Here is a 24,918-nt window from a genome sequence, read left to right on the forward strand (position 1 = left end):
TACCCCTTTGCAACACTCGGCATTATTTCCAGTAGCTAACAGACAGAACTGTGCACCTGGGCGAGGCTGTGCTGAGATACTGTGTTCTTATTCCCTATTTTAAAAAGCACTGTGCAGACACATCTGTAAGGTTTCCTGCAGGTGTGTGGGAACAGGGAGTCAGAGGCTTAACAGTCACAGATTTCATATAAGAAAAAACATAAAAGCCGAAATATAGACGACAGGCATGTTTATACCAAGAGACAAACAGCTTCTTGCCACGCCTGCTCCAGATTTGATGTTAGAAGACCTCAGGCAACAATTTTCCTTTCAGATAAATAATTTTACATTTCTGGTTATCAAATGAACACATGTTCATTATAGGAAATACATTTAAAAGGCAAAAAGAAAGACACATATTCTGTGTGTTTCTTTCCAGTTTCTTGATGCATATTTTAAAACAGATTAAAGCCAAACAGCCTGTACTGGTTTTGTGTTCCCACTTCGTATAATAGGAAGGGTGTCTTCCCATGTCAATGATCATGTATGAGGATTCTTCCAGGTTCCATCAGTAACTGCACTGCCTTGAGAGATGACGAAAGAACACACATCAAAGAGGTCTATGAAGAGTAAATGCAGCAATATAAAGTAAAATAAAATTGTCTACTGTTCACCTACAGCTGACAGTGAGAATGAGTTTTCCTTCCCGGGTTACTAAGCTTTATCTTCCTAACCAAGATAAAGTGGTTGTTGACTAGAGATGTAAAATACTGCTTCCCAAACAGGAGCCTTAGGTGTAAAAAAGCCCATGGAAAACAAGTTCCTGTTCTGAGATGATAAACCAAGGGGGACTCATTCCAGGAGGGGGATGATTTGGGGGGGGCGGGTGTCTGGGTGGCTCAGTCGGTCAAAGCGTCTGACTCTTGGTTTTGGTTCAGGTCATGATCTCATGGCTCGTGGGTTCGAGCCCTGCATCGGGCTCTGCACTGGCAGCACAGAGCCTGCTTGGGGATTCTCTCTCTCCCCTCTCTCTGCCCCTCCCCCGCTTGAACGGTCTCTGTCTCTATCAAAATAAATAAATATAAAAAAATGTTTTTAGTTATACTGCTTTTCTTAAGTTGAAGTATAATTAACATGCAATGTTACATTAGTTTCAGGGGTGTTTTTTATGGCAGGTGTCGGGGCAACACTCGTTGCTCTATTTGGGACGTGGAAGGGGGCCTCATGCACGTGGCTTGATCGGACATTACGTGGAGACCACTTACGTCTTCTTGGCATCTCTTCTTTAACCGAGAAACAAAAGCTAAATGCCCAGATCACTCCAACGATTTTCCCCAAGAGCATTATTATTGTCACATCCTTCACCAGCCGCGTCTATCCAGAAGTAAGACACGGGGCAGGACTATCGCCCCTTGCCCCTCGTACTGCCTTCCAGGGAATTTGAAGATGGTGCTGCTTCCTCAGGATACATTTCTTCCATCTGTGAGACACGTGTAATGCACTGGTTTCATTTCTGACCTTTGCTAGAAATTTTCATAATTAAAATATAAGTAGGCACTCTCCACAGTGAGAACATGGTCCTCCCCACCCACATGTGCCAATTATAAGGCCATGTGCAGTGCGGGGCAGGGCAGGGTCTGCAGTAGCCCTGCTGAGAAGGCCAGCTGAGCCTCCTGCACCGGTTTGATTATAACCTGCCACCACCCCTGCCCCCCACCTCTACCAAAGCTACTGCCTTCTATCTAGTCATGTAACCAGCATTTGTCAAGCATCTGAAATGAGCCGGAGCCTATGCTAGGCCTGAGCAAATAAAGAGAGGAATGAGCCATGGCATTTACTCTCTGTGAATATACCAGCTACTGGTGTTGGAGGGTGTTGGGTAAATAGATGAAAGCAATATAAAAGAGTCTACCTTTTCAGTCGCTAAACATTGGAGCATTTTTCTCAGAGCTAGGATTATGGTGAGGTGAGTGAGGCAGGGACGTATGAGTGCAGGGTAGGATCTGGTCTTTATTTATAATGTTGACGTTCTGTTCATCATGGACTTTTTTTTTTTTTTTTTTGCATCAATTCGGATTCTTTAAAATATTGCCTAGGGGCGCCTGGGTGGCTCAGTCGGTTCAGTGTCCGACTTCAGCTCAGGTCATGATCTCATGGTTCCTGGGTTCAAGCCCCGCATCGGGCTCTGTGCTGACAGCTCAGAGCCTGGAGCAAACTTTGGATTTTGTCCCCCTCTCTGCCCCTCCCCGGCTCGCACTCTGTCTCTCCCTCAAAAATAAACATTAAAACAAAAATTAAGAAGTAAAATATTGCCTAAAAATATTGTCCATCCCAATTGCTGAGTTTGTTACCCCACCCCCACCCCCTGTGAATTTGGGTCCTCATGGCCCTCACCTCACCCTGGTTCTTGCCTGGAATTCAACTCAAGCCTTACTCTCTGGGCTTTGAGGATCATTAGCCAACACTGATGCACAGCGAGTATCCAAGCTGGGTCACCCTATTCTTTTGAGTTTGGGGGATGAGTACTGAGGTGAACAAGTGTGGGTCCCAGCAAATAAATAAACCAGACCCTTTCGGCCTATGCTACACGTGGTATGAGGGAGTGCGTGGGAGAGGTTACAATAGGGGTGGCCGTATTTATGCTGAAACATCAGTGGTAAGCGGACACCATGGCCTGTACCTCTCAGACTTGCAACCTTTTTTTTTTTTTGACAGCTAATCTTTAATGAGCCCATAGTTTGTGCAGTTATAATGTATGTAACAACGGCATCTGCCCCCGCCCCTCATCTCCCTCAACAACACCGTGAGACTAGGACTCCTGTTCCATCTATTTGTTTCTTTTTATTGATAAGGAGACAGAATCCCAGTCAATTTGGGAAGATCACCAGCTCAGTTGGTGGGAAAAGAATGGGCACGTTGGTGGGGGGAGGGGGAGCGTCAAAGCTCGCCTGCCATGATTCAACAGTTACTTAATAAGCATCTGGTATACTCCGTGCGTTGTGCAATTAGTTAGGGGCATATGTCCTCCTCCCCCTCCTCCTCCCCCTCCTCCTCCATCTACCCAGCACTTAGCGTCTAGATTCCATGCATGTCACAAACTTTTAAAATAGTCCATCTGCGAGGATGATGGGACTGCTCTATGACTCGATTGTGCTGGCCATTACAGGTCCGTGTGGATTTGTCAACACTGAAAAGGGCGAATTACACCTTCATTTAAAAAACCTACCCCCCCCCCTCCACCCGCTATCCCCAGCCAAAGCAACAGGGGCGGGGGAGGGGGGGGGGCTTCAGGTGGTCCCTGCCCTAACTAAGGCTTCGGCGACGGAAGAGCTTTTGTGGGCGGGCCCAGGTGCGGGACCAGAGTTAGCCACCGCGGGCCGGCGGGGAAGCAGGGGAAGGGAGAAAGTAGGCGCAGCCGGTGCGGGGGAGGGATGGGAAGAGCCCGTGGACCGCGGGGCGAACCCGGGGAGGCGGGGGGATGCCGGGAGAGAGGGAGGGACCTGCGGGCGGGTGCGCAAGAGGCACAGGCGAGGGAGGAGGGGGAGGCGTGCGCTCCGGAGCGAGCCGGGGGCTGCGAGGCGGAGACAGCCAGGCCACGGGCCGCGGAGCGTGCCCGCCCAGGCGACCCGCCCTCCCGGCCGCGGTGCGGACGGACCGACGGACGGCGCTGCGTGCAGGAGGCGCCCGGCCATGTTCAGCCGGAGCTCCCGGAAAAGACTCTCCAGCCGCTCGGTGAGTGTCCCCCACCTGAGCGGGGCCGATCTCCGGGTCCCCCCGGGCCTCCACCAGCGCCCCTGCCCAGCCTCCCTCCGCCCGGCGGCCGCGCACCTGTGGCCCCAGGTAAGCCGGCCCCAAGCGCGGGGGCGCGTCCGGGGCGCGCGGGAGCGCTCGAAGGCGCGGAAAGGGTTAAGCCCGGATCCCCAGTCTGGGCGAGCGCGAGACCGGGAGCCGTGGCCCTGTGTGTCACAGTGTAGGGGTGCCCCGGAAAGCCCCCTCCCTCGCCTCTTAAGGCAGATCGGAATCCCAGTTGCAGAGCTCCACCGTCTAGCCTCTTGGAGCTCTAGCCACGGACTTGACTTTGGGCTGTCTTTTGGGGTGTCCTGTGCTACCCCCTTCCCAGGACCAGCAGCCTCGCCCTAGGCGAAAGCGCGATGGTAGCTTCTCCGGGACTCTGGGGAACAGAAAGGTCTTGCTTTTGTTTCTTAGAAACCCATGACCATGGTGTCTGGGGGAGACAAAGCTCCAGCCATGGCCATTTCTCGGTGGCTTGGTGGCCACGCAAGAGGTAGCCCGCCTGGGTCCTCACACCCTTCCCCACATGAGAGACCACCCTTGGGGCACCGGCAGCGCCCCGCCCCAAGTCCCCCACAACGGAGAGGGACTTTGGAGTCAAATCTGATAAGGTGGGGTGGGAGGGGCAGGTCATTCTGCCTGGGATGCCAGTGGGGCTTTGGAGAGAGCCCCCGTGGTGGAAATACGGTTGTGTTGTCTTTTTGTTTTGAAGTTGACTGGACTGGGGCGGATAGAGAGAGGCCAGCCATGTAACGCCTGTGGTGACCAGTGCCCCGGGTTCGCCTTGCATAAATGGAGGTAGGATGCCTTTTATCCGATTCCTAAAGACTTAGCACTTGGGGGGAGGAAACATGCATATATGCGTGTGTACATACATATATATATTTATCTCCTTTTGTAAATCTCACTTGTAAGTCACATGGAAAGAATGCAAAGCCTGTTCCTTTAAGAGTGGGGCTACATCTGCTCCAAATATCCAAGGTGGAAGTGGTGGCCAGACACTGGGGGATGCGGGAGAGCTGGGCTCAGGCTGCATTTCCCTGATGGGAGAGTTTTCTGTCCCTCCTACCCATACTCTGTGTATCTAAGTTGCTGAGCCCCAAACAGTGCAACTTGGCAATGACTCCAAGGGCCACAGTGCATCGTGTCGAGGACAGCTGGTGTTTGCCAGTTGTGTTTTTAATTCGGCCCCTGTAACTCTGGGTCCCACCCACAAATCCACTACTGCCCGCCTGCGCTGTGTCAACCCTCTTCGGTGGCCAGATGTTTCTTATTAATGTACCGTGAATGTTGACTTCCAGGCAGCCCCAGCCTGGATTGGAATGATTATGTTTGGGAGATGCAGGATCTGGGTGCCCTCCCAGTGCATCTGGCTGCTCAGGCTCTGGTTGAGAAAAGTTGGGGTGCAGGCTTGCAGGCTCCCAGTTTGATGATGTCAAGAGAAGAGGTGGATCCTTCTTGGCAACTTCATGAGAAAGGGAAACGCGTGACAGGAGACTATTCTCTGACATCCTCACACGTTCTCCCTTTGATGAGTACATCTTTCCCCTTTCTCCACCACTCATAGGGCCCTTTGATGAAGGCCGTCTCTGGACACAGGGGAGGAAAGGTCTGCTTTGATTTTATGTTACCCCTCTGTGCAGGCTTCTCTACTGTCTCCCAAACGGTAACGCGTGCTGGGCACCCAGTTAGGAGGAAACTCCCAGCCGGCTCCTTCAGAAATTAAATGCTTTTGTTCCTGCCTCAAATGGGTCTGGCAGCCTCTTTGCCTTTGTTTCAGGGCATTGAGCGCAGCCTTTATGGCTCCCAAGCATTTAATAACTTCTGTGTCAGAGGCACGGCTAGGCGACCTTATAAATATGTAATGGGCAGCCCTAGGCATCCATCAGTGCCAGTGCTGTGGCCCAAATAGTTGGCCCCTTGTGTGTCCCAAATGTGAACATGGGTGATATGTGGAATAGGTATAGGAACCTTCTTTGGTAAACCAAATCCATTATGGCAGGACTAAGGGCCTCTTCCTGTCTGATCTATCTTGTGCTCTAACTGGTGGTGGGTGGGGGGTGAGGCAGAGTGATGAACAGGAGAGTGCTTCCCAGCTCCTCCCCTACTCTGGAGCCTTTGGGTCACCTGACCAGGGGCCTGTTGGGTAGTAGGTCAGTGTGGGGGTGTGGCCTAGCATGCCTCCTTTCTGTATGACCTCTGACCTCCAGTAAGCCTCTCACCCTCCTTAGGTCTCAGTTTCCCTAACCATCAGCTGGGAATCAATATACTTAACTCACGGCGTTTTTGTAGGGATGAAGTGAGATACTGAAAATACATTGCCCGGTATCAGGCACACAGTAACTGTTAGCTATGTTTGTTAATTATTTTGAACTTCCTCAGGGAAGGAAGCGTAGCTTGCCCATATGAGTCTGCTGGGTGTCCGGGTCACTTTAGACTCTGACGACCACAGCTTCTTGGAGAACCTTGAGCCCTTTGAATCCAGCTGATTTTGTGACGGGGGAACAAGTGTTGTATTTTCAGCCCATTGTGGAGCCTTTCTTTTGGAAAGAGACCCTTTCATTAGGCTGAGATGGATTTTCGTGAGTGAAGAAGTCGTTCCCCGCCCCCCTCGGCAGCAGAAAGGCTTCACTTTGGCTCCATGAATGGGGTTTTTTATGGCATTTCCAACCATTGCTGGAAAGGAAGCAGCTCCTTGCTTTCACCCCCTCCTTTTCCCCCATGGGCATACTTTCGGGTGACCTTTTGGAGAAGAGGGACAGCCATTTCTGGGTTACAGCGCAGTGTTCTTTTTTGGCAGTTGGGAACCCACAGCGTGCTCACTTTCTGCTCCTCTGATGGGGGGAGGCTGTGAGGCGCTGGGAGAGAGAGTTGTACCTGGGAAGGAGCCGAAAGCTGGCCTGACAGAGGCCGAAAGGCTCCCTGTGGTCTAACCCCAGGAGAGAGGATTTCCTTTACCCCAGAGGACCAAGGCACCCTAAGTATTACTACTCGGCCTCTTTGCTGGCATCTCTGCTTCTACACAGGTCCCCTCCAATCCACTGTCCCCCAGCAGGCATTCCCCCAGAAGTGGAACAGAATCGCGTCACTGCATCCAGCACAAAGGCACGAACGTTCTAGGGAGGAAGCCTGTTGTCAACAAGGTTTGCTTCCTCCTCTGGTGTGGTGGAGGGCGCTAAGGCTTTGAAGTCCAGACGGAGCTGGCCTGCTGTCCTGCTCTGGCTCGGACCAGCTGTGTGACCTTGGGCAAATGACTTAGGCTCCCTGAGTCTCATTTCCGTCCACTGTCAACATGGGCTCTCTCTGCTGAGCAAATATTTGAGTTCCTGCTTTGTGTCCCGCACTCTGGTCGTGCTGGGGATACAGCAGAGAACACAGCAGACTGGATTCCTGCCCTTATTCAACAAATAATTACATTTTAGAGAAGGTGGTGGGGAAGGCACTTTGTGAGGTGACATTTGAGCAGAGACCTAAATGAAACAAGGGAAGGAGGAGGAGGACGAGGACCCTGTTGACTCAGACCTGGGGCAGGAGCCAGCTGTATCACCATCTCCTGGGAGCTTGTTAGAAATGCAAAATCCCAGGCCCTGTCCTAGACTTAGTGAATCTCAGTGGGAACTTCAATAGGATCCCCAGCTGATTCATGTGCAGGTTAAGGATAGAGAAATGCTGAGTTAAAACCCTTAGCCCTGGGGGAGTGCTTAGGTGGCTCAGTTGGTTAAGTGTCCCACCTAGCCTCAGGTTATGATCTTTCGAACCCCAGGTGGGGCTTTGTGCTGACAGCCTGGAACCTGTTTTGGATTTTGTGTCTCTCTCTCTTCCCCTTCCCCACTCGTTCTCTGTCTGTGTCTCTCTCTCTCTCTCTCTCAAAAATAAACATTAAAAAAAAGAATAAAATAAAATATAAAAAAAAAAACCACAGTGCTGCGTATGCCACATCTCTGTACTTCAGGGCTCTCTCTGTGTGAATAAAGATGCCTAAGGTCCTCTGGAAGTCTCTTCTAGTTCATGGAGATTTTCCTGAGTTACTATACTCTCTCCCCATTTGTATCATCACCCATACCTGCAGGGGGCGACTGTGGGGATTTGTAGAATTTCTCAAGAAGAAAACCCTAAGTGGATTTTTGTGTCTTGGGGAACAGAGGGCTCACGATTGGCAAGCAGAGTGCTCTCCTCCACCTGATCTGGGGCAGCTGGGGAGAGGTAGGCACCCTTCCCTGCAGGTGACCTTGCCACAAAGAAGCAGCACGTCAAGGCAGCTGAGGGCAAGCCCCACAGTGGCTGGGGCTCAGAGGAAATTTTCATTAAGAGGAAGATTAAGGCATCTTCATGGACTGTGAGCAGAACAAAATCATTAATAACTAAGCTCTTCGTGCACTATGAGACAGCGTTCTCAGTGGGGGTTAATTGGGCTTGCTTGTTTGCAACCACTTTGAGCAGGGAGAGAAAAATAGCCATTTTACAGTGAAGATTTGCCCTGTGAATGCCCAGGCACTGATGAATAAAAATAGTAATGATAATGCCAGAGCCGTCAGCAATAACAAGGATGTCCAGACCTCCACGTACTACATCCATTTCTGGTTCGTCCTCACCAGACCCTGCGAGGTAGATTGAGAAACTGAGGCTCAGAGTTGTTACATAATCTGTCCCAGGTCTCCTGGCTATGGAGAATGAGTTGGGATTTAGCTTGAAAACCCAGATTCATTTTCTTGTGACTCACCGCCTCTTGTCACCTCTCTTTTGAAAGGCAGAGGGCTCTCCGGTCACATCCAGCCTGCAGGTGAATTTTCTTTGGTTTGCACAGTGTGTTAAGAGGCCTTTTTATAACGTTAGAATCCAGGTTTCCAGCTTCTCTTTGAAAATGCAAAGATGTGATAGCAAGGAGCCTACTTTGCTCCCTGGTAGCATATGAGTGCTCTCTCTTTAGATGGACGTGACCTTGGCTTGCCGTGATCTCTGACATTCTTGTTGCCGTCAAGGATCTCTTCAAGTATTTAGGTGACCTGTCAGGTACTGGAAGTGATTGGAGTTTGTAAATCCTGAATGAGCATTCTCGTCTCTCAAAACAAAAAAAGTGATTTAAAAAAACCAGTAAGCGTCTGTAATAGTAGCTATGGTTTTAAAAGCATGGACAGTGCCAGGCCAGTGTTCTTACGTCCTTCTTGTCTTGGACTTATAGCAATCCTAGGAGACGGTGCAAATATGTATACCTGTTTTAATCGATAAGGAAACTTGAGTTTCAGGGTTAAACAATTTGCCCGAGGTCCTACAGCCAGCAAGTCGATGGTATTCCAACCTTGTTTGACTGCAGAATTCTGTGTCTGGACCAGGACTTTTCAGACTTGGCTTGCATGTGAATTCCCAAGGCATCTTATTCAAATGCAGATTCTGATTGAACAGGCTGGAGGCCCGGGCCTAAGGTTCTGCATTTCTCACAAGCTCCCAGGTGATGCTGACACTGTTGGTCCAAGGACCACACTTTGAAGAGCAGTGGTCTCGACCAGGGGTTGGAAAGTAAGTCCTGCCGGCCGATCTGACCCTTCACCTGTTTTGTATGGCTCGTAAGACATACGTGGTTTTAACATTTTTTAATGGTTGGAAAAAAAATGAAGGCTATTTCATGACATAGGAACAATGATACGCAAGTCAGACTTGAGTGCCCATAAATAAAGAGCTCTCTGAACAAACTTACACACATCTATCTGTTCACGGACTGACTGTCTATGGCTGTTTTCTCGATACAGTGGTAGAGTTCAATATTTGTAACAGATCGTATGGCCTTCAAAGCCAAAAAGCATTAACTGTCTGGCCCTTGATGGAAAATGTTTGCCAATCACTGGCCTCTACCCCTGTCTAGGGGAATATGCAAGTAGCTTCTCTGGGTTTTAGAAGAAAGGCATCTGAGAACCTTTCCGAATCAGGGCTAGAGGAAACTTCCCCTCCACCCTGGATGAGATTGGTGCAGAAATCAAAGACAACCAGAGAACCAGGGAATAGACCAAAGCCATTTCTAAAGGGCACGTGGAGATGAGGCTTGCAAGACCAGATCAATGAACCGCCAGTGGATTCTAAGCTCCTTGTAATCCCTTTAACGTTTCAGCTTTGCTGATAAATGTAGATTCGACCTGAGCATTAAAAGGCGGGCTTTCGGAACAAGCCTCCTGGAGCTGCACTTTCATGAGCAGCTGATGTGGAAAGCCCAGAGCCTTGGTAGCATTGTGAGGTGGTTTTAATTATGCAGAGCGGTTTGTCTCTGGACAACCGGCGGCCTCTCCAGGCAGGATACTTGGGCCCCATGCAGCCGCCCCAGAGGCGGTGCTCACTGGGTCAGCCAAGACTGCCTTGAAAAGCATCTTGGTTACCCTGGCAATTGTGTTGATTGATGATTAGGGTGGTGATCTGGGGAGACGCCGGCCTGGTTTCCTTTAGTGGATTGTAATTTGGCTAAGAAATGGGTTCCCACTGATTATTTTGCTTGGGGAGGAAAAATATGCTGTCTCGGTCAGTTGATGTGCCAAGAAAAGGGGGAAGAAAGGCGATCGTGTGTGTGTTTGTATGTGTGTTTGCCCCCAAGACTTTTGCCTGGAATCTTCAGGGAAGGATACTTAGCCCAGAACCTTGCTGTTTGGCTCACCTTATGTTATTGGCATTTGATGACATGCTTGTTGGAAACCGAAACACCTTAGTAGGATTTTTCTCTTGAGGAAACCTATTAGTTTATCCCGAGATATTATTATTGTCTCTCATTTCAAAATAAGGCATGGTTGTTATAAAGTATTTTTTTTTTTAAATCACACGCTCGCACACATGTACACATATAAAACTTACATAGCACAGAGAAGAAGACCTTTAATTGACTTTTGAGATCAGGGGTCAGCGAACTACAGCCAGTGGGACAAAATCAGGCTGCTGCCTGTTTTTTGTATAGCCTGCTCTCTAAGAATAGTTTTCATAGTTTCAAGTGGTTGGGGGAAAAAAAGAATAACATTTTGTGGCACATAAAAATTATATGAAATTACAATTTTAAGTCCATAAATAGAGTTTCAGTGGAACACAGCCATGCCCATTCATTTAGTATCCTCTCTGGTGGCCTTTGCAATAGTAGAATTGAGTGGTTGAGATGGTCCTCGTGGTCCAGGAAACCGAAGTGTTTGCTACCTGGCCCTGTTCAGAAAGTTTGCTGACCCCACAGCTAGAGCTCTATTGCTTATGGCTTGCTTTTTATTTTCTCAGATTCGTTCAAATTATTATGTGTTAATAAGATTTTACAGAGAATATGCATTCTCTATGGTCTTTTATAGCATACCTTTTGTTCATAATAAATATTTTTGGGGACATCTTTGCATGTCATTATATAAAGAGCGCAAAGATCGAATACATTTCTTAGCTCTTAGAATCCAGGGTATGGGTTATCACTGAATTAAAACTTTTCTGTTCAAGGCTGCTTTGGTTGTTTTTCCATCGTTCCTGATTATATACTATATGATAATAGCTTTTCTTCTGCTTCAGCATAGTTATGTGGAGCTCTTATCAAACTGTCCTCCAAATGGCTGGTGCCAAGTTCCACCCCTGCCATTGAAAAAATTTGCGTATATTTATGTGTTCTTTGGGCTGAAACTTTGAAACATCTCAGCTTGCACAGCAACCTTGTAATTAATCCCTGTTTAATCACCCTGAGTGACAATTTGTACCCGATGGATAGTGAGGAAACACAGAGCGTTGGTGTCAGTCATTTGGTTTTTCAAAATAAATCTCATTTGTCTTTAATCCTGAAGGTGGTACTCACGTTCTGTTGAAAGGTTGTCATTCATCCTGAAGCTTGTGTTGGTTAAGGTCAGTGGGATGAAGGGGAGGGAGGTGGGGACCTAATAAATGTGTTATTTTGTGGTCTGTCAGTTCAAAAAACTGGAAGGTTATCCTTTATCTCTGCCATTAATGACTACCCCAGAGGGAGTTCCCTATGGACAGAGAGAGCATTCCCTCAAGGGAATGAGTCCCACATCATTGAGCATTTTGAGATCAAAGGGATTCTACCTGCCTTGTGTATGGGAGGGCCGTAGGGGGTGATCTCTGGGGAGAAACGTGTACTTTGAGATAGTGTCATAAAAACTTCTGTGAAGCTTATAAGGGCTTCTTTGGGAGTAGTATAGCTGAGTGGTTAAAGGGATAGGCTTTGATGACATTTGGCTGGAATTATAATCTTGGTTCCGCCTTTTACTAGCTAAGAATCCTTGAAAATGTGACTTAACCTTTCTGGAGCCTTTCTTGGTTTTCTCATCTGAAAAATGGGATAATATCACGTACTCTTACAAGGTTGTCTTAATGAAATTGTCATGAGGATTGCATGGGGTAAAGCACGTAACGTGCCTCATTGTGTGTGGTATTTAACATGGGCTCCACATGTTTGTGGTTGAAAGAAAGAGGAGCAGAAACAGGATTGGATAAGGAGCAAGAAGGTGTGGGTTCATGGCCCTGGAAATTGGAGATTGAGTGACCGAGAATAAGTCACTTCCCCCACCATGAACTGCGTGCTTCGTTTGTTAAATGTGACGCGTGATCATTAAATATCATGCGTGATGATTCCCGTTTTAAGAACTTCTGTCACAAGAGGTGGAGTCCCCTTCACACACACAGACACACGCACCCCACCGCCACCGACCACGTGGGAGTTCAGGTTCAAAAGGAATGAGAATTCCGGAAGGAATAGCAGATTCACATTGCGCATCGCACACTTAGCTGGAGACATACACACTTCAGATGAAATGGAGTTGAGTAAAATGGGGCCCTATACCCTCACCATCTATTTGCTTAAATGAGGTGTTCATAGGATGTTTGTTAAAACAACTTGCAAACCGTCACACGATAACATTTAAATTTTGCTCCCGGGGTCAGTATGTAGAGAGGGGCCTTTTTTGTGCCTCGCGCCCACCAACTGCACCATGAAAATTCATGTCCAAGATGAAAACCATTCATCGTCAAGGAAATGCTTAATCCTTGTAACTCAAGCCTGCTTAAGAAGTGTCAGTTTTTGTGGCTTCTGGTGTGCCACAGGAGACACTTTGACCTGTATGATCATTATGCAGAAGCTCCCTTTTGTAAGGCATGAGAAACAAGGATATTTATACAACGTTTGAACCCAAGATCCTACCCTGGAAACTCCCGAGATACGATCTGGCCTGTACCTGTATTTTGTTGACATGGTACCAGCTTTAAAATTTTCAGGAGTTGCCAACTTTTGACATTTTGTGTAAGAAATCAGATTTGGGTTTTTCTCTGGAACAGTGAGAATTTCTGACAATTCTGGGCTCATATTCCTCCCTTCCTTTCTGGTGGGAACACATGTGTTTCACTTTTCTGCAGTCCCCACCAGTCTCTCTTGTGTTACACCTGGCCTGCCTCACTCATTGACATCGCTGGCTGGTTGCTATAGATCTCTCATTTTGTGCTACTAATTTGGAGAAGCAAGTGGGCCGTTATGCACGACTGGAAGGCTGGTAAGAATGGCAGAATGGAATAAAGTCGCCCCTTGGCAGGGGTAAATGCGCTGAGCAGGTTGCCTAAGTAGCGAAATTTTCTCTGTCTGGGAGATGCTCTTTGGAAGGAGCCCACACTGTTGAGGGTCTGCTCTGTGCTTGGCTTCTTTCGTGCAGTGGCCCATGGCCCCCTTAGAACAATTTTCTGAGGCACGTATTTTATCTGCCACTTGGTAAATAGGTGAGACCGAAGGAGGTTAGGTAACATGCCCTAGGCCACCTGGGCAGTAAGTAGTGGGGTCAAGATCGCAAGGTCTACAACTGAGAGAGGGTGTTCAGCTCAGGCATTTTGACTCTTGTCTAAATATCAAACTGTACCTTGGGGAAAGCACTCCTATTCTCAGTGGTCTGGGGAGGAGGTCAGACTGTTGTCTACCCTGAACAAAATGTCTGAAGAGCGCTGGGCTCGTTGGTTTATTTGTGGATCCAGTCTTAAAGGTGAAACTCTTATAAAATCAAGGGGTGTGCTCTTGAACTTACTCGGGTGTCTGAAGGGTGAGAGATTGGCTTCTTGCAGTTTCCCCATCAGATCTGCATACACTGAAGGGGGCTCCACTCAGCTTGTTGGCAGCTTTGCTGTTCAGTTGGGCGGTCTGGGGCGCTTGTGAAAGGCAGGGGTCTGCAGAATGCCATTTGCATGTTTCCCAGAGGAGACCTCCATAGGAGAGGTCGAGAGAGATTACAGAGCATCCCCTCTGCAGCCAGCTTGAAGTCCACAAGCTAAAAATAAACACAATCTCCAGATTTTGGACCTGTGCTTTGGAGCTTACGGTCCCCAGCGTTTTACAGATCATGACACCACGATACAAAACAGATAGCAAGCACATTTGACGGCTGGGAGGCATTTAATGGGAGCCTTATTTGATTTTATGTTTGGTAAATTACTTGGGGATGCAGGAATTGCTTTCACAATTCTTAAAAACTGGCTCATTATGAATACAGGTAACATCCAGACCGGGTCCTCCAAGTTGAGTGCTGAAGAATTAGGCCTCCCGGGGGCTTATTATAAGAATGCAGGTGCTTTCTTTCTTCAACAACACTATGAAATTACTCTGATAATATAATTTCTCAAAGTCTTTTCTTCCACAGTCAGGCGCCCAGGAGCACACTCCTGTCATTTGCATCCTCGATAACTTGGCCTTCAGAGCTTCTCCAGTGACTTACTGAGTCGTTTGCAAGTTACAGTGGCAGTTTCCTTTCATCTTTGTAAAGCCCCAGATTTGGAGGCAATAGAGGACAGGAATGTCTCGGTCCTCTTGGGTTTCAAAGGGAAGGACATGTAAATGGGTTTCCCTGGGTTCTGGGAGGTGGGACGGCCTACTAGATGTATCCACCTGCGAGGGATTTTGGAAGATTTTGTTCTTTAACTTTCAAAATCCTGGTGACATCAGCATTTTAAGGCAGGTTTATTTCTTATTTTTCAAGTAATTCCGATCAAACTGTTGGATGATACGGGTAGCATTAGGGTGTGATTTCCTTGTAGTGGGTTTTTTATGTAGAGTTTTACATAATGGTATTAGTTTGCTCCAGCTGCCAAAACAAATTAATACAAACTAGGTGGCTTCAAGGAACAGAACATATTCTTTTACAGTTCTGAAGGCTAGAAGTTCAAGAACAAGGTGTCAGGACTGTTGCTTCTCTCTGCAGGCTCTGAGGGAAAATCCACCCTATGCATCTGTCTTAGCTTCCTGTGGCTCTTGGCAGTCCGTGGCATTTTTGGCTTAGAGATGTCCCTGCCATCTCTGTTTCTATCATCAGGTGGCGTTTCCTCTTATGTCTGTGTCCCTTTCCCTTCTTATAAGGCCTTGTCATTGGATTTGGGACCACCCTCATCCCGGATGATCGCATCTCAGGGTCCTTAACATAGTTACATCTGTAAAGACCCCTTTCCAAAATAAAATCAAATTTAGAGATGTTAAGTGGATGTATCTATTGGGGAACCACTGTTCAACCCATTATGATAATAATAATCATGGTAGTAAAGCAGATACTATTTTGTATTCTTCAGCAGTGCACCCGGCTAGGGCTTTCTAAATGTGTTATCTGGAAAAGTACAGTAGTGCTGGAGGGCTGGGTGTTGACTTTGGGGCACCTTTGTAGGGAATACTCCTTTTGAGTACCCCTTTTGTCTTTTCTAGGCGCAGTTAAATGCTTGCAACAGGCAGGGATTGTACAAACAGCTATCAGTGAATGGAATTTGCTGCCCATATTGATTAATTCAGCAGTCTGAATCAGTTGACCCCCAGGTCACCCTATGAAGTTCATCCATCTTGTTGTAGCTTTTGTTGGGCTTTGCCAGGGAGATGTACAAGAAATGAACTGGTAGCGTGTGGATGGGTTATTTGTGGGAAGAACTCTTGGCCCCGGGGCTTTCAATTAATGTCTAGGTTATTTAATTGATTCTCTTTCAAAGGGGGAAAAGATGGGCTCCCTTAGCAAAGAAAAATCTTTATAATCCCGGAAATAGATCCCATCTCCACAAAGTCCTGCCAGGAGTAAGTTACTCCACTCCCCAGCTCCTCCCACTCCTCTGTAAACACAACCAGAAAAAGTAGAACATTAATTGCATGTCCCTACTCCCTTATTTCTGTTCTGTTAAATTCGGCGTGAATGGATCTAGGCTTTTCAGAATAAATGAGCTGAAATAAAATGAAAGCAAATTCTGATTTTTCCAATTATCATTATCACATGAGCTATCAATTGACCATTTACACAGTGCGATGGGTATCCTGTTCTGAGCACATGTCTTATATCCTTACATATAATTCTTTAAACCCTTTATGAGATAGACACCGTGATCCACAGTAGTTTCGTGAGAAGACCCGGGTGCTGCGTGTTGAAGTTACTTCCCCGAGGTCCCACAGCTAGTTAGTATTGAAACCAAGGTTAGAACTTATGACTCTGACTGTGGAATGGGCTTTGAGCACCATATTCTTTGCCTGGCTCCAGAGTGATCTTAGAGATTCTAAGCAGTGGTGGGGGTGTCCCCTTCCCGCCCAGAGTTTCCCGTTGATTAGCTCTCCGTTGGTGCTTAGAACTTACATCTAGTAAATTAGGTGCTACTTACTACTGCTGCTGGTCCAGAGAACATAGTTGGCGAACCACTATAGCCCAGCCCTCCAGGACTTACTATCGCATTGGGGAAGAACAAGTAAACATAATTTAAATAACTTGTCCACATTAGCAGTCTCTGAGCTTTCTTCACACGAAGTAGTTTAGATTACTGCTAAGTGATTGGTGTTGATGTTGAGGGTCAGGAGTTTAGATTGGAAAAAGAGTCCCTACCCCCCACTTAAGCGATAATATATTCTTGGCCTTCTCCTCCTCCTCCCTGTCACGTAGAGGCCATGGAATGTAATAAAGTACTTTTCAAGCTCTTTCATCAGCTGCAAAGTAGAACCGGCCAAGGTCTGTGTCTGTGAAGATGACTAAAGACGAATGAGGTTCTAGCCCTGTGAGGTGGTGAAATAGATTGTAAGGCTACAGAAATGAAATAGTGTGTTGCTGGAATAGGAATGGGTCCTTGAGGGCAGCCAGGACACCTCCAAAACCAGACCCAAGCCTTTGTGCACTGTGGTGTGCAATAGAGGTGACCTGTAAAAGTAGTGGGGGAAAGATTTAATAAACTGTGCTAGGACAGGCAGCTTTCCGTCTAGAGTTAAAAGAGATCCAAAACTTAAATTGAAAACAAAATTGAATTTTCTTGTGGATGAAAGCTTTTACAGATTTGGAAAGTAAAAGGCATACCTGAATTCAAATAATTTCTCTTTTTCTGTCCCCCACTCCATACCCTGTCACCACACCGGCCACCTTTCTGGTCCCCGAACACAGTAGGCATACCTCCACCCCAAGACGTTTGCCCATGCTGGGACCTCCCCCAGATGTCCACACGATTTGTTTCTTGGCTTCCCTCTGGGCCACTCTTCCAGCATTTCCTTGGAGCAGCGTTCCCTGGCCATCCCGAATATTGTGTCATCCCTTCCCTTTTCCAGGCTGCTCTTAGGTTTTCCCAGAGCACTTGCCACTACCTTCCATTGTGTTACGTTTTCATTGGATTGTCTGGATTTTGGTCTGCTCTAGAATTAATTATTATAGTCTACACAAGATTTCAACTCCATAAGGATCTTTTTTGCCATGTCTTTCCATTCCCCAGCACCCAGAAGAATACCTGGTTATGTGTGACAAAAATCCCGTTAGAATTTATTGACTAAATGAATGGGTGACAGGGAACCCAGAAGTCATAAAGGAAGATGACTTTCACATGAATAACTTAAAAATCGTCAATGGGGCGCCTGGGTGGCGCAGTCGGTTAAGCGTCCGACTTCAGCCAGGTCACAATCTCGCGGTCCGTGAGTTCGAGCCCCGCATCAGGCTCTGGGCTGATGGCTCGGAGCCTGGAGCCTGCTTCCGATTCTGTGTCTCCCTCTCTCTCTGCCCCTCCCCTGTTCATGCTCTGTCTCTCTCTGTCCCAAAAATAAATAAAAAAACGTTGAAAAAAAATTTAAAAAAAAATCGTCAAAAGACGAATTGAGAAAATTATTTGTAGTGCGTGATATACAGAGATCTAACTTTTCAAAATACAAAACCACTCTAAGTAGAAAAACATGACATGATTCCATAGAAAGTTGGACAGAGGATGTCATTAGGCAGACGTGTGAGAAAGTATTTTGTTTCTTAATGGCGTTAGCATTTCTCATGTCTCTGTTTATTTGTGAGTCCAGTATAAATAGGTGTTACAAAATAGATTTGTGTAGAATGGCGAAGTTTGTGTTCCATGAACTACAGCATCTGTTTTCCTAGGAATTATTAAAATAGTATGCATACGCCTGTGTTTTGAGCTAAGCTTTGTTCGCGTCTGTCGAGAAGATAAAAAGACCTCTTAAGATTCCTTAGGATTTGGCACTGTCCATGGGTGTAAACAAGATCCGTAGCTGTGATCGTGAGATCCAAGAGATGCCAGGAAAACAATGACTATAAAACTACAGCAAAAATTCACATCTACGTCTAGGAAATGTGGACATCTGGCCACCCAGGGCTGCCTTTCTGTTTTCTTGTCGCAGTACCTTGGAACGGCTGCCACTGGCACTTAGTGGTTTGGACACAGGGATGTTCAACATTGTGCAGCCTGAGAGACTGGGCCGTCACAGTGAGGGTCTCCCTGCCCCAAAGCCAGTGGCATTCTCACCCAGTGAGAAGTAATGCAAAGTGTTGCAAGCAGCAGATGCCTTGGGGAAGTGCCGCGTATACCTCTGATACTTGGAAACTCGCTGACATTCTCTGGATCTCAGTTTCCCTCACGTTGAGATTGAGGCACATAGATGATAGAATCAGGAAGGGCCCCGCCACCATTAACCCACGGTGACAGCGTTACTAGGCTTTCCTGCTGAAATGGCCAACTGAGGAGATTTTGGCAAGAAGAAATTGAAGAGGAGTTCTTTGCTCAGTCCCCTTGCTGGATAAACCAAACCAAACTCTGATCCCTGTAGATATGGTGTAGAGTTGTATATTACCAGGAGTGAATGTGTTTGTTCTTAAATCTATTCATGCGTGTTACACTTGGGACTGTAGATACATATGCTAACTTCATAAGTCTATGAAATATGGATGTAAACAGAAATGAGTTGTTATTTCTATGAAAATGAAGCTGAATGCTTGGAAATGACCCAATGATGAATACTAAAAACAACCCGGTTGAATTAAGTTTTGGGAAAAATGATTCTGAAAGACGGAATGAGGCAGAAATGGTAAAAGGACATGGATTTTTTTTTTGGACATCTTTAAGTTGTGCCATGGCTCTAAAAATAACCAAACGGGAATTTGAAGAAGATGCATTACAGGTTTGTTTGATATGTAACTCTGGTAAACCCATATTCAAAATCTCCTTTCTCCCTATAAATTGAATGTATGGCTATGTATTTCAAGAAAAAAAATTAGGATGTGTATATATCATTATTTTGCGATTTCTCAACGTGATAGATGCTGCTGGTTGTCCCTACATCCATCACCTTCTTCCTTAGAGATAAAAACTTTAAAAAAATTTTTCTTTATGTGTGTTTATTTTTGAGAAAGAGTGCGTGAGCAGGGGAGGAGCAGAGAGAGAGGGAGATACACGATCCAAAGCAGGCTCCAGGCTCTAAGCTCTGTCAGCACAGAGCCCAATGGGGGGCTTGAACTCATGAACCGTGAGATCATGACCCAAGCTGAAGTCACATGCTTAACCGACTGAGCCACTCAGGTGACCCCTGGAGATGAAACCTTTAAGATATTGTCTGACATAGAGCCTGAGTGTTAAGACAGTATTTCCCAGCCCTCCTCCCTCCTAGGGGTTGCCATTTGACTAAGTTCTATTCAAAGGCTTAGAAGTTAAATAGTAAGTGCAACTTGTGGGAGGTATACCTTTCAAGGGAAGGCATGTATCCCTGCTCCCTGCCCGCTGGAATGTGAATGTGACCATTAGAGCTCAAGCAGTTAAATTGGACTATGACGTGGAAGCCCATGTTGAGGGAAACAGAACAAGACAGGCATTACCTGGGTTCCTGGTGCCCATAGAGGCACCATCGTAGCCTTGGATCACATAACTCCATGCCGTATTTACGTGCCAGAGAAATTAGTTTTTATCTTGTTTAGGCCTTTACTGTTATCGATTTCAGTCAACCACAGCCTAATTTCATGCCACCTGGTTGGACTACAGATGTTGGTCATGTTGGATAAAAGGTTCTAATATCTTAGCTACTGCCCAAGGGTCAAAAATTAGTTTAGACTACTTTTGAAGGATTTAGAGCTGTCATTTCTAGCAATAGGATATGCACTGTGTTCTCAATGATGGAGGATCCAAAATCGTGGTTTTAATTTTGGGAGTGCTTGCTAAGGGCAGGTGTGCTATTCCAGAATACATTGTTCTGAGGTAGAGATGACTTCATCTGAAACCTTCAGGTTTCATAAGTTACTAGAGTAAATTCAATTACACATGGTTATAATAAGTACTAAAGCGAGAGTATTTCCTTCCCCTATAGTTCACCTTCTCTGTGAATCTGCGCCATTATCTATCGAGGAATAACCTGGAACATTTCAGGAATGTCCTCATATAGCACTGATTTCACCCTCTGAAAAAGTGCATATTCCATCTTGGTATGCATTTAGAACTGCTTATTTTAGGATTAAAGGGTATAGAATGAAGGGATACGATTAATCCCTTTGATAGCCCCTATCATTTTACCAGCAGACTAGGCAGAGAGCCTGGGTTCACATTACATACGTGGAGAAGTATGCCACAGTGCTACTGTGAAACCTTACCGCCTTTGTGTGAACAGAAAACGGCATGTGCCTTTTTAACCTCTTAATTCAATAATCACCATTCAAAAACTTTGCTTGCTGGAAAGTCTGCCTTGTTGCCTATATTGTAGGATCGTTTCGTGTGAAAGGCTTTAAGCTGGAATTGCCTTTTTGATGGACGTTCCTGACCAGCTTCTCCAAATTATCTGGGAAGAGTGTTAAATTGGTAATAAAAACATGAGAAAAAATGGGACGACATTTTGGGGTCAAGTTTGATTTATAAAACACATTGGGAAGTAAAAGCATACAGGGAATTTATTCACTCTAGAAAATTGGTTTGGGTGCCTGGGTGGCTCAGTTGGTTAAGCTTCGGACTTTTGATTTAGGCTCAGGTCATGATCTTGCGGTTCGTGGGACTGAGCCCCGTGTTGGGCTCTGCGTTGACAGGGTGGAACCTTATGTGGAATTCTCTCTCTCCCTCTCTCTCTGCCCTTCCCCTACTTGTGTGCGCATGTATGCTCTCTGTCTCTCTCTCTCTCTCGCTCTCTCTCTCAAAATAACTTAAAAAAAAAGAATTTATTATGTGCCTACTGTGGCCTCACATGCCATGAAATACAGTAATAATTGTATCAAAATTATATATTTTGAATTAGTTGGATGTCCTTCCTTGATGCATATATATATGTATATATATATGTAGGTATGCATATATTTTATGGATATGTCCTTATGAATATACATGTGTGTATGTGCACATAACTTTTGCTTTTTAACACAGATGGTGGCATACCATAACTACTTCCTCTTTGTCATTCAACAATAGGTCTTGGAGAGCTTTTAGTATCAGTATACATAAATAATGTTTAAAAAGAAAAAAAGACTTAAAAAGCCCCGTTGTATAGATGTACCATGATTTATTTTTATCTGTTCTCCCCTGATGATCATTAAGGGTGTTTAAAAATGTCTGGTTATTGTGAACGTTCCTTTAGCACACATTCTTATCTGTGGATCATCGTTGCCTTTATACATGAAAATACCTATTGGATACATTTATAGAAGTGGAATCACTGAATCAAAGGGTATACTCATTTCATTTAGATACATATTGCCAGAAGGGAAAAAAGTTGGCTTTTGAAGATGTGTCTATCTGTGTGTGTGAGGGTAGAAGACTGATTTCCAATGGCTAAGCATTTAAGTTCAACAAACTTTTTGGAATGCCAATTAAAAACTTCTTTTTTATGGTGCTAAAGCATACTCAACTGGAATGCCATTTGTATTCATTACTTTGATTTGCCAACCTCAAGGTTTTGCAAAACCACTACACGGGATTTAACGTCACTGGACTGAGATAGGAGCTACTGAGTATTTTCCTCCTCTTAGAGTCTCTGCAATAAGACAAGGGCGGATATACTGCCAGCAGTCAGCCACTGATCATGCCCACCGGACAGTACTGAATGTTCGGTTCATCGTAATGGAAGTTCACATTCTGCCCCAAGGTTGGGTGGGAGGAGGCAGTGGGCTGGGAAATCATGATTTCGGCGCTTCTCTGTTCTGCCTCTAATTTTACTTCATCTCATCTCTGGGTCTCGGTTGACACATTTGTAAACATCAAGGGATTGAGCAAATACGCGAAGGAAGCCCCTTTGGCTCCTGTTCCCCATCACACCCTCCAGAAATGTTTTATAAATTCAACCTTGAACCCAGTTTGAAAATCGCAGGTTAAATGTACCTGGAAGCCTTGTCTTCTGTCTCCGCCGTATCCCCACTCCCCTCCCGACCACTGTTCTTGTCTCAGCGGCTGCCCTTGCCCCCAGCAGCTCTCTCCCACATCCACCTTTTCACCCCACTAATCGATTTTCCACACAGCACTCAGATACGAAGCAGTAGTTCTTATGAAATATTGAGCAGATACAAACATACTGATAAAATATGTATAAGGCTTAAACAATAGCAGCCCAGCGGGTGCCCGTGAATGTGCCACCTGGCTTTAGGAAAAAGAACCTTGTCACTATCTTTTCTGATTCCATCCTCTCCCCTCACCCCTTCCACCGAGAGGCAACCGTTCTCCTGAATTAGGAGTTTATCATCTCTTTGCTTTGCTTAGGAGTTTTGCCCCACGTCTGTCTCCCTGATAGTATTTTGCTTCCTTCTGCAGTTGTTCTTTGGGAGAAATGTGCAAGAGCTTCCCTGAAGCAGGTACCCAGGAGTGGCCTTGCCGGGTCACGGGTGTGCTCCCCGGGGGACTTTGGTCGATAAGGACGATGTTGTTTTCCTGAAGATGTTTCTTTCAGTTGACGCTCCCATCGGTGGGTAAGGAGCTCGTTTTCCTCCTCACCCACACTTGACTTTGTCCAGTCTCTCCTTAGTCCTTGTTTGCTCTGCCTGGATTGTTCCTTCTCGTCTCTCCTGGCACTGGGTGCTCCTCCTCTCGACTCTAGCTCTCAGTTTAAATGTCACCTTTTCCAAACACTCCTCCCACCACACGCCCCTTTGTCCCAAGTCTGTAAGCTCTGGGAGGGTGGGACCCACATTGGCCGGTTTGTCACTGCGTTCTCCCAGGGCCCAGCACAGTGCCGGGCACATCGTAGGTGCTCAGTACATAGTCGGTATGATGAATAAGTGGCTGAGTGAGTCAGGTCCTTTCCTGGCCCCTTGGTCCAGTGACAGGAAATAAGGATACGAGAAAGTTAAAGGGAACCTACTTTATGTTTGCGTCTGCTTTAAGGCAGTTTTGTGATGGAGATGATATCTGAAGACCTTCTTGGCAGGCGTGTAGATGGTATGTGACTCTGGTAGAGCAGAACATTTCTAACCGGCTACTGAAAATGATGTCTGAAATAATTGGATACACAGAGCATAAGTAAGTGGGAGTTTTATGCTTGCCTTCAAAGGAAGAAAGGTGAGTGGAGGTGCTCTTGGTGTGCGGAATTAACCTATATTGCAGCTAGCGTTATGTGCACCCGAAAAAGAGTAAGTGATCCCAGATGACAGGCCTGGGCATGTTTTACTCAAGCGCCCAGATTCCCATTGCGGACATCCAAATGTACTGGTGGGCGTTTATTTTCTTTCTTTATCTTTAAATTGTTTTCTTGTTAACATTTATTTATTTTTGAGAGAGAGAGAGAGAAAGAGAGAGAGAGACAGTGAGAGCGGGGGAGGAGCAGAGAGAGAGGGAGACACAGAATCCGAAGCAGGCTCCGGGCTCTGAGCGGTCAGCACAGAGCCTGACACAGGGCTCATACCCGTGAGCCGTGGCATCATGACCTGAGCCGAAGTTGGACGTTTAACTGACCGAGCCACCCAGGCGACCCGGCATTTGCTTTTCTGCCTGCACTCATGGAACTGGATTCTTTCACTTCTTCGTAGTAGCACAAGGCCTCTGAAATGAGCGTGTTGGAAGCTGGGCGGTGTAGCTGCAGTCCTAGGCACGCTGCGGAGGGGGTGGCGGCCTGCCGTTGTTGAAAATTAAGGTAAGGAAGTGCCCAGAGTGATGATCATAAAGAATGAAATCCATGACACGGAGTTACTCGGCTGGCAAAGCCCTTTCTCACACAGAGTCTTATCAAGTTGAAATGGGAGGAAGGAAACATGTGCCCAGCATTCCTGAGAAATCCCAGCAACAGGGATGCTGCACAGGCGTGTTGATAATAGGCTCCAGCGGGAATCTCAGTTGGCTCATTGACCGGCTCTGTAAACTTGGGCATGTGACCTAGCTTCTCTGTGCCTCAGTTTTCTCATCTGTAACATGGGAATAGCAATACTCTGTCACATAATAGGTTTCCTTCCAGTGCAGAATAAGTGATATAAGGAAGGTAAACCATTTGGCTTAGTGACTAACACATAGGAAGTTTTTGATTTTTTTTTTCTTTTAAAGAATTATCTTTCTTTTATACATAAGCGGGCAGGGGCTGTATAAGAGAGGTTGACTTACTGGAGTATGTATTTGGAAGGGGCTCAGAACCCAGATCTGGGAGTGTTGACCACTGTTCTCTGGACTCCCTACTCTCTACTCTTGAGATTAGCTAAGATACCTTAAGCCTTTCTTAATTAAACTGTTGGTGGGAAGGGACTACTCTTCTTTTTAAGAAGATTTTGTAAGTCCTTTTTTGCTTTAATACATTTTTTTTTTTTGCTTCAATATATTTCTTAATCAGTTACGACTTAAACCGTGAGGATTAAAACTAAGGAATTGGCAGTAGGCTACAGGTACAAATGACTTTGAAGATTTGTTAAAAATGAAGTAAGAAGAAAAGAGAGGCTAAGGGGAACTGTCAGCATTGGCCGCCAGACCACCTCCTTGTCAGGGAAGGAGGCTTTGAGGGCTTCTCTGTGGCCCTGGCTT

The 24,918-nt window shown here is 46.2% G+C and overlaps 1 protein-coding gene across 2 annotated transcripts in view; it reads left to right on the forward strand.

The window, feature by feature from the left end:
* Nucleotides 1–3,488: 3,488 nt before the first annotated feature.
* The window catches only part of PRICKLE2 (prickle planar cell polarity protein 2), a 323,432-nt gene continuing 302,002 nt past the window's right edge, over nucleotides 3,489–24,918 (forward strand). Inside the window, exons 1-2 of one of the 2 annotated variants that reach the window (XM_027039169.2) lie at nucleotides 3,489–3,819; nucleotides 4,484–4,569. In XM_027039169.2, the coding sequence (XP_026894970.2) occupies nucleotides 3,670–3,819; nucleotides 4,484–4,569 (236 nt within the window). In that variant the 5' untranslated portion in view covers nucleotides 3,489–3,669. The remainder of the gene's footprint in view (nucleotides 3,820–4,483; nucleotides 4,570–24,918) is intronic. The other variant, XM_027039167.2, reaches the window with a different exon arrangement.

Source organism: Acinonyx jubatus, chromosome A2 (assembly GCF_027475565.1).
Source record: "Acinonyx jubatus isolate Ajub_Pintada_27869175 chromosome A2, VMU_Ajub_asm_v1.0, whole genome shotgun sequence".
In the NCBI taxonomy this organism is placed as follows: domain Eukaryota; kingdom Metazoa; phylum Chordata; class Mammalia; order Carnivora; family Felidae; genus Acinonyx; species Acinonyx jubatus.